This window comes from Leptonychotes weddellii, chromosome 6 (genome assembly GCF_054177405.1).
Source record: "Leptonychotes weddellii isolate Sample4059 chromosome 6, ASM5417740v2, whole genome shotgun sequence".
Lineage (NCBI taxonomy): Eukaryota > Metazoa > Chordata > Mammalia > Carnivora > Phocidae > Leptonychotes > Leptonychotes weddellii.
This window is the reverse complement of record NC_138374.1, coordinates 127,940,405-127,950,469: the sequence shown is the minus strand read 5'-3', so window position 1 is coordinate 127,950,469 and position 10,065 is coordinate 127,940,405. Positions and strand designations below refer to the sequence as shown.

The window sequence follows — 10,065 nt, the reverse complement described above, 5'->3', positions numbered from 1 at the left end:
CACAAGCAGGGGGAGTGGGAGAGGGAGAAGCAGGCTTCCCGCGGAGCAGGGAGCCTGATGCGGGGCTCGATCCCAGGACCCCGGGATCATGACCTGAATGCTTAAGACTGAGCCACCCAGGCGCCCGTGTTTTTGTTTTTTTTTTGTTTTGTTTTTTAACTGAGAAGTACATCATTGATATGGGTATATCATAGTTTATTTTATTTTATTTTAAGATTTTATTTATTTATTTGACAGACAGCGAGAGAGGGAACACAAGCAGGGGAAGGGCAGAGGGAGAAGCAGACTTCGTGCTGAGCAGGGAGCCCGATGCGGGGCTCGATCCCAGGACCCTGGGATCACGACCTGAGCTGAAGGCAGACGCCCAACCGACTGAGCCACCCCGGCGGCCCCAATGAAGTATTTCTGTCACAGTAAATATCTGGCTAAGAAGCTCCCACACTAGAAGGAGCAGGACTGAACGCCATTGGCACTGCTGACAGCAGCACAGGCAGGTTTGAATGCGTCTTCATGGAGTCTCCCCGCCAAGGGCTCTGAGTGTGAAGGGTGCTTGCCGCATGGAGTGGTGTGAAACCACCCAGAGGTTACAACGCAACGCTTCTGGCAGCAACTCTCACCAAGGCCAAAAAGTTAATGTGCTCTGGAATGTAAAGACACTATTTTGCATAGGGCGTACTTTTCTGGAAATTCAGGATGCTGCTCCAATGTGGCAGTAGATAAATAACTCTTCTTCCGATTTACAACACTGCTTCACCTACCTACTCTATGTAGTATATCTGCCTATATTTTCAATATAATTTAGGAAAACAAAGTACTTAAGCTTGCAGTTTTTTCTCTTAGATAGGGTGGGAGAAACTTATGAAATAATAATTCTGAGAATTATCAAATAAAAATTGTAAAAGATTTTACCAATATGTAACTTATATGTGGCCATCATGAATTACCATATATATTTTAGCTGTAATATAGAGGAAACGTGAATTTACATGGATTTTGCTTTTCACATTTCCTAAGCAATTAGAAAGGCCCAAATGAACTTATTTACCTACTAGGAGTCATATTTTCACTAATAAAAAAAATTTTTTTTTTAATCAGAAAATGCAACATTTGCAACTATACTTGAGCCTTCCTTTATTATTTCTTCATCCCTGGATGGTTTTCGTTCTTGGAGACATTTCAGAAGTTGAATGGTTAGCATCAAGTGTAACATCTGCATGTAGTGCTGGGTCACCGTGCTTGAGCAAGAGGGCTTATGTTATCCTTTCCTGACTGACTTCATTTCACTTATTTATGGAATTTGTTTCATATCATACTGTTATTTCCTGATCACCCCAATTTTTACTTTGCAAACAAGCCAAATAAAATCTCTTTATCGCAGAAACAAAAATAGTGAGGCCCAGTAGCAGAAGTACACCGCAGGTAAAACTTGGGGACAATCCCTCGCGATCCCTTAACCACCAGCTGCAGAGACAAGCTACTTTCCCACATTCTCTTGCTCCAGAAAGCAAGCAAGACCTCTTAGGCCGAAGTTGTCCCTTAGCAGCAGTGTGAGGAAGTGTCTGCTCCATCGCCCCTCTCCTGCCACCTACCACTTTCCTGTCTTTAACCTCATAGTGACTTTGAGCTTTATTCTGCATTTTACCTCTGTTGTTCACTTGGTATCCTTAAGCGTATCTTCTTAAGCATCTAAACACAACCTCGAATGTGCACCTTCTCCTACTTCTCCCTTCTAACTCCTGCCCGGTCTCTCCCTTCTCTTTATTCCGGAAGTCAAGAGTGTGCCCCAACTATGATTAAGTATAAAATCAGTCAGCTGTCTGCATAGAGAGGGGGGAGGAGCTGTGAAAAGGCAAGGCTGTGTAAGAAAAATGAGAACCAAAAATCAGGATATGTGAGTTCTAGTCTGACACTACCAAACTATGTGACCATCACCTAATTTGGCTCTAATTTAATCTCATTTCCTGTTCTGAAAAATGACGGGGGTCAGACTGTTTCAGTGATTTCTAAACTTTACAACGCAACTAGTGCCTTGGGATTGCCAAGTGACTCAAGGAGAATAAGCTGGTTGAGTGGAGGAAGAAAATTCCCATTATTAATCTATCTTACATATTGTGGTTCTATATGAAATTTCATTTGGAAAAACAGAAAAAGTTTGGAAATCATTGGATTAAATGATCTCCAAGAACCCTTCCAGGTCTAAAATTATACCATAGCAGGAGATTTTCAATTTTCTTCCCTGCTGTCCCCACCAAAAAAGGTTTTCTTCCAAATACAGAAAAAAAATATTCCTAGATTAACAGATTTCCTCTGAGTAACTTATGTATTTGCAAAACTGCTTGGCTGGTTTATAATCTACTATTTAAAATTACCTGGAAGAACATAAGACCATGAAGTTCCACTATCAAACCAGATGTCCAAAATATCCTGACCAGGCACATATTCCAAGGCATCAGGACCACCAATCTAAGAAGATAATGTGAAAACATTTTAATTATGCAAAGATCACAATATATACAATAAGGACCAAAAAAAAGTCTTAAAAAAAATCAAATGCTTACAAGCATTAAACTCACATTTTAAAATGAAATTTAAAACACTTCTAAGTATTTTGCAGTTCAGTACAACCACCTCATTTGCATGTAAAGATGATTGTGGCCACTTCATTACACATTTACTAACATAGATATAAACTGCTTTCATTTCTTGAAATGATCTTCTAATTTGGATTTTTTTCATGTGTGATGCAATCAGTTAACTCGAATTTAGACCCTACAAAATCCTGACGCACCAACATTAGGAACTACTCTCATACTCACAACTGTTATCTGCTTAGTCAACTAAATCAGTAAAAATCAATCTTGGCCCTCAAAAAGATAACAAATAACCCTTGTACTCTACTGCTATATTAAATACGAAGCTTCTATGGTTAAACAAAAATGTCTACTCTCAAACTGCACCGGCTCCTAATTTATAGGGAATAAACTCATTAACTTTACATGATGATAGAATAATTTTTTAACTCCCAGGAATCCTTCATGTTGTCATCAAGTCACGTAGCGCACACAGAGGCTGTTAAATACACATGCAAATTTACCTGAGATAAGACTTCTTCAGGAAGAAGTTGCTCAGGGGGGAGAGTCCACCAAACATCACTGCCATGTTGTTCCACTAGTTTAATAATATGCTCAGTGGTTTGGCTGTTTTAGGAGGGAAAAGGCAGAATTGCTCAATGAACTACAGTGATTAACACTGAACATTTTAAAATTAAGAAACTGCTAAAATAAAAAAAGAAAGAAAGAGAATAGTTAGTTTCCCCTATCTGCAGAGTATTTTTTTCCTATCTTTTCCTCCAAACCTTAGCGGTATTATCTTCAATTACTTGTTTACTTGGCTACGGCTATCATCTTAAGTTCAAAATAAATAAAATCAAATTGATCACATGTACCCTTTAAAAAAAAAAGACTTCTTCTGATATCCTTGTTTTAGTTACTGATTTCCCTATTTCTATCAATCTATTTTCTAACAAGGGGTGTATATTCAAAATCTTCTAATTATCTCCCCCTTCCCTCCAATCTCTGCTCAAATTAAGACACCACATCTGTCAATTCTACCTTTGATATATTACTCAAAATTTGTTCTTTGTTCTGTTCTGATACAATATTAGTCGAACCTCATTGTCTCAATACTAGATTGATGCAGTAGTCTGACTTTTCCTCTATTCTCACCTCTTCAATTTATTTTTTAAAAAAAGATTTGAAAGAGAAAAAGAAAGAGAGCACACACTCATGGGGGAGAGGGGCAGAGGGAGAAGGAGAAAGAGTCCCAAGCAGAATCCGCACTGAACTTGGAGCGGGACGCAGGGCTTGATCTCAGGACCCTGAGATCATGCCCCGAGCCAAAAGCAAGAGTCGGACACCTAACTGACTGCGCTACCCAGGCACCCCTTATCTCTTTAATTTAAATGACACGTCTTTGACAGCACTGTATTCCTAAAACTGCTTTTATCACACCAATCCCCTTTCCAAACTTCCAGCACTTAGGGGACTAAGTCCAAATTCACCTGCATAAGAGGCAAGGCCACATCAGAGCACAACTCTGACAACAGGTATCCAGGCCTATATCCTGACTCTGCCACTTTTTACGTGTACGACCATGCACAAGAACTAAAACTTCCCGTACGACCGTGCACAAGAACTATAACTTCCCGTACGACCGTGCACATGAACTAAAACTTCCCGTACGACCACGCACAAGTACTAAAACTTCCCGTACGACCGTGCACAAGAACTATAACTTCCCGTACGACCGTGCACAAGAACTATAACTTCCCGTACGACCGTGCACAAGAACTATAACTTCCCGTACGACCGTGCACAAGAACTAAAACTTCCCGTACGACCGTGCACAAGAACTAAAACTTCCCGTACGACCGTGCACAAGAACTAAAACTTCCCGTACGACCACGCACAACTACTAAAACTTCCCGTACGACCACGCACAAGTACTAAAACTTTATGTACGACCATGCAAGTACTAAGTGTCTTTAAGTCTTGGTTGTTCCTCTGTTAAGGAGAATTCATTTGTTCAAAAACATTTACTGAGAACCTCCAGCATCTTAGACATTGTTCTTGGAAGTGGAGGTACAGCAGTTCACAAGGCATCTGATAAGGTTCCTGCGCTAACGGAGCTCACATTGTAGCAAGTCTAGACACTTCCCTCAGATTGCCTGCCAACTAAATGAGATGATCCACGAAAAACTTAGCACGTGCCCGACATACAGTAAAAAGCCAACAAATACACATCAAATGAATATTTTAACTGACCATATCTTTGGGAAGACACACAATTATAAATTATTTGAAAATCAAAATCAGGGGAAGTTTATACTAAATTTTCTCACAGGAATAATGTACTTTTAATTTATTATCACAGCTTTATTGACATTAGAACTTCCTCTAGTTGCTTTCCTTTGAGTCAGGGGACACATAATGGTCAAGAGCATGGACCCTGGAACCATAGAGCTTTGGTGCAGTTCCTGGTTCCACCACTTAGTTATGTGACCCCAGGCACAACACTTAACATTTCTGTGTCTGTTTGTAAAATGCAAATAATAATAGCATCATCAAGAGAGCTATTATGGATATTAATTAAGCTTATATATAAAATGCCTAGAACGGTATCTGGCACATACTAATAAGCATTATATAAGCATTAGCTATTATTCAAACTGATTCTGTGAAGTCAGGTAAGTTCAGACAGTAATTTTGTTAACCAATTACCAAAACACATGCCCATATTAATATTTACAGATACTAAAGCTAACTTTTGAATTATCTTCCTTTCTACCACATTCCATTAACGCAAGTAACTAAGAATTAACTGCAGGCCTGTCAGAGTCGACGTACATGGAAAGAGGAGTGCGTAGGAAAAGCTTTACATTCTCAATCTGGATCTGCTTCTCACTAATGATGACTATGTAGGGTAAATCATTTAACCTCTCTTGGTCTGATAATTCATAGATAAAATGTTTATGAAAAAACTGTTGTAGGAAGCAAAAATCAAACGGGTATTACGAATTAGACAGGCTCTCAAAATGGAAATTCCAAATACCTAAGTTTGTATACTAGGAAGGATAGACTGAATAAGTATAATGTTATCAGCATCGATTTTAAAGAGAACAATAATATTAAAATGGGCACAAGTCCATATTTCTTGTAGTCATACATTTTCAATGGACTTTAACAGTAAAGATAAACTTTTGTGATAGGAGACCATAAAAACTTTGTGCAATACCTAGTTATATGACAATAGTTACATATTACTATTTTATATAGTTTGCACAGAACATTTTAACAGTTAAGAAAATCAGAATACACTGGAAAAGAAAATATGAATAACGTAACTCTATTTTCCTAAAAGAACCCCCTCTACAGAGATACTAGCAAAGTACATTTACACATACACAATTACAGAAGATAAAATGTTCGTACCACTTCTGAAACGCTCATAGAAAAGAATGATTCTAAATACGAGTGTCATTTTGACGTTTTATTTTTACAAATATTATCATTAGGCTGTAACTTTAGGTAAACAGTAAAATAAAACAGTAAAACAGTTTTAAATGTGCTGGAAATAAGTAGATTAAAAAATAACACAAAACCAAAAGCAAATAGTTCAAATTTCATATTAATTTAGGAAATAAGGAAGAGATATTAGGATTAATATTATTAATCAACATAAAAGCATTTAGATGCATACCACACATTGTATTTTTCAAAGCACTTTACCAGCATTATCTAATCAGATTCACAGAAACATTGTACTGACAGATACACTGTTCCGTGCCTCAGGGATCCTTCAGTCATGAGGCTATGCAAGTAACATAGTTAATGCCAGGCCTTAAAACTGTGTGTCCTAAATCATGGTTCAATTCTGTTTTTACTTCTCCATTCAGCTTCTCTAACTCATCTATCAAGACAACCACTGTAACTGTAAATTCACACTCCTGTTCTCCGGGGTTTGCTAAGCAAAGGCAAAAAGACTCTATTACCCATGCCCAGTGAACCCCTGACCCAGAGATGAAGTGAGGGAACCAGTCAGTCTCCGGAGATTAGAGTGTTGACAGAACAAGCAGCAAGTCCAAAGACCAGATTCTACCTGTGAATTATTAGGTACTGACAGGAATACATGATAGTATTTTCCTGAGCTTCAGTTTCTGTGAACACTGGGAAATGCTGTCAGAAAGAAGGCTATGTGAAAAATGTTATTCTTAAAGAAGGAAAAAGTCCTAGTATTATACTCAGTAATCTTAAAATTATAGATGATGCCCATCCATTTTAGAAGACCAAATTCATCTCTAATGAGACCAAGTTCTTTTTTTATATCCCTAACTAGCAGATAATTCAATGAAGTTTTAGAACTATAACTAAAAATACCAAACAATAAAGAAAGATCCCAATTTTGCAGGTGACAAGTTATTAAGGCAACCCTAAAATCCTACCAAGTTTAGTCAACCATCTCCGAGCTAACTAAAATTGAAGTTTTGTTATATTTTCTTACAAAGATATTAGTAATTCATTCATATATACAATTTTTTAGTGTAAGAAGCATTTTATATACATCTTATTTGCAAATATACTTTTTAAAAAAAACTGGTAAGTCTCTTGTTTCAGTGAGGAGGAAAGTTAGTTTGATTTTTTCTTTTAGTTTACCTAAGAATATTTATTAAAAATGACATAACCACACAATGTTATCTACACTAATGATTAATTTTTTTCATCTTACTTCAAAAAAGCTGTCATAAGTAAAACTACATATTTTATGTAGTGTAAATGACCCAGTATTTTCCCTCATAACATATGCATGTGAATCTGGATGAAAGAATTTTTTTTTTCAATATATCCAAAAGAAATATGACACACTTTAAAGAGGGGAGGGAAAAAGCTCTGCCTCATTAACAGGGCAAGTCTCACTAATATTTACAGCAAGACTTGCTTCCTTACTTTGTATCATGAAATATAAAAATATCATGTACTAAATTTACCTTAATAAGCATTATGTTCTGCAACTCAGTTCTGTTTTGAGATCTTAGAACACAAATTACTTGTATTTTTGAGAACAGGAAAAGAAGCCAAAGACAATTCTGGAGTTCGTGGATAAAAACTGAACAAAAATTATGATAAATAAGAAGGCAGACTTCAAAGACAATACTCTCACAATCCAAACAAATCAAAATGTAAGTGCACAGATTTGGTACCACAAAGTGAGAACTTTTTCTTGACTTGTACTCTGATGGTCTGAATGACCCTAAAAAACTGTGGCAGAGAATTTCACAAACAAAATTTTCAGTAAAAATAAATATATACTGGCGACCTACAAACTTGAGGTAACTATCCTAGATTATAAAATAAAGATAAATTTAACGTTAGTTCAAATAAAAATAAAGATAAATTTAACGTTAGTTCAAACAAAATCTGAGAGGATAATCTGGAAAAGAAATACAAGTAAATGCTCCACAAGTGCTTAAAAGATAGTCATTATAATGCTGTAGCAAAAACCCAGAAACAGCCAAATGTCAGGATGGGCTACATTTATTTGATTTTCATACGTAGGGAACTAGGCAATTATTAGGAGCTAAACTAGCATTTTTAATGGCTGCACGTTCATTCTTCCAAAACTGACTTAGATTATTTCTATCATCATGGTCCTTTATAATCAACTGTATGAGATAGCCTTACATATCTATCTTCATACAAGAGACATTAGGCTTCTTATTTCTTATGGATAAATATATTACAAGTGTAACTGTTTATAATGAAACAGAGATTATGCTTTATAAAGTTTTTAAAACAATTTTAAACAATATTTGTTTTAAAAACAGTATGTATTTCTTAGTGATACTGAACATTTTTCATAAAAAAATATAAGGAAAAAGTCAAAATTTGTCTTTGGAAATTTAAGAATTCTTCCCTTATGTTGATAATATTCTATACTTAACACAAACATATAGTTAACTTATAACCTAAAGATCAATCTAAATTACTGTTGATAAAAGTGGGTGAAACCACTTATCACTAAATAATCTATATACTTCCATTTTAATGCTGTATTTCATAAAGCAATAAATCCGTCATAAAACTTTGTACTTTATGCAAGGGCCTTATCTAAACACATGCATTATGTGTCCCTCCTTAGGTTTCAACCAGTGAAAATCCACTGGGTAGTATGAGCAACTGTAACACCATCCAATCATTCTAGACTTTGATATCAGCTGAGCTAAATAATTAGCATGTTATCAGAAATTAAGCAACATTAAGATGTACTAAGCAAGGAAGAAACTGTTGCTGTCATTCTGTTTCCTGTGTTTTGTCTTTATTAAAGGAAAAATATTAAGGATTATAAGACAACTTTTCTTCTGCAAGTTACTGGAATAAGAATGAGGTAAGAGGCTAAACATTTCCAACTTATTTACTAAATTTATACATTTAATTCTAGAACACAATGAAATCTGAAGGGGGGATTCTATTTTTAATTTAATCCTATATTTAGGTTTTAAAGGCTCCAGGAAACAACTCTGGAGAAAGTTTTTTTAATTTAATGAACATTATAAAATTTTTTCACCAAAAGGTCATTATTATTAACATGAGCAAGAGGTAGTTAAAGCTAGCGCTCGGGGCACTTGAGTGAGGCAGTCAGTTGAGCATCTGACTCCTGATTTCAGTTCAGGTCATGATCCCAGGGTCTTGGGATTAAGCACCGCATGAGGCTCCGCACTCAGCAGGGAGTCTGCTTGGGGTTCTCTCTCTCCCCCTCCCTCTGCCTCTCCTTCCTGCACACTCTCTATCTCTCTCTCTAAAATGAATAAAGAAATCTTAAAAAAACAAACAAAAAACCACAAAAATCTAGCACTCAAAATGAACTGGAAATTCCTTGATTGCTTCTTGTAAACTTCTCCTAATTTCCAGAAATCAGGGGCTAAGTTTCCTAAATGCATAGATTATTGCATTAATACTGTTGAATAGATACAATCATCCAAAATAAACAACTTCTTTTCCTTTCTAGGTGGTGAATGTTCCTAAATTTTACCTTTTTTAATGCTAAAAAGTATTTGTCTTTATTAACTAGGAATAGATTTCTACCTAAATTATAATGGCAGATTAAGAAAAATCAATAATGTTAAAGTCAGAAATGGAATTATATCTTGAGCAAACACAAATGTGAATATAAAGTGCAGATGAGAACATTAATTCAAATCAAAATTAAACATCAGAGTTTCAAATCTAACAGTCTCTAAACCTATTCAGAGTGTGAATAAATCAAGATTTTTTTTTTTGTGAAACAACTATAATTAAGGCTTTAACTTACAGACTTTCATCCAGAAAAGCAGAAGGAATCTTCTGGTATGCTTAATGGGGTTATCAAGTGTAACAGCAACTCCATGTGGACTGTGTGCCAATTTCCAGTGGAGATGCTGTTACTTTTGATGGTTACCAACTCACTACAATAGAAAGATACGATCCAAGAAAGACAAAATCATGGTCACTTGATTCTGACTTGCTTATGGAG

At 36.0% G+C, this 10,065-nt stretch overlaps 1 protein-coding gene across 1 annotated transcript in view; it reads right to left on the bottom strand.

Annotated features, from left to right (window-relative positions):
* Window positions 1–10,065, bottom strand: part of IARS2 (isoleucyl-tRNA synthetase 2, mitochondrial) — a 53,936-nt gene that overhangs the window by 19,698 nt on the left and 24,173 nt on the right. The window contains exons 13-14 of the mRNA XM_006744924.3: window positions 3,095–3,197; window positions 2,370–2,463 (exon numbers count right to left, since the gene is read on the bottom strand). Coding sequence (XP_006744987.2) covers window positions 2,370–2,463; window positions 3,095–3,197 — 197 coding nt within the window. The remainder of the gene's footprint in view (window positions 1–2,369; window positions 2,464–3,094; window positions 3,198–10,065) is intronic.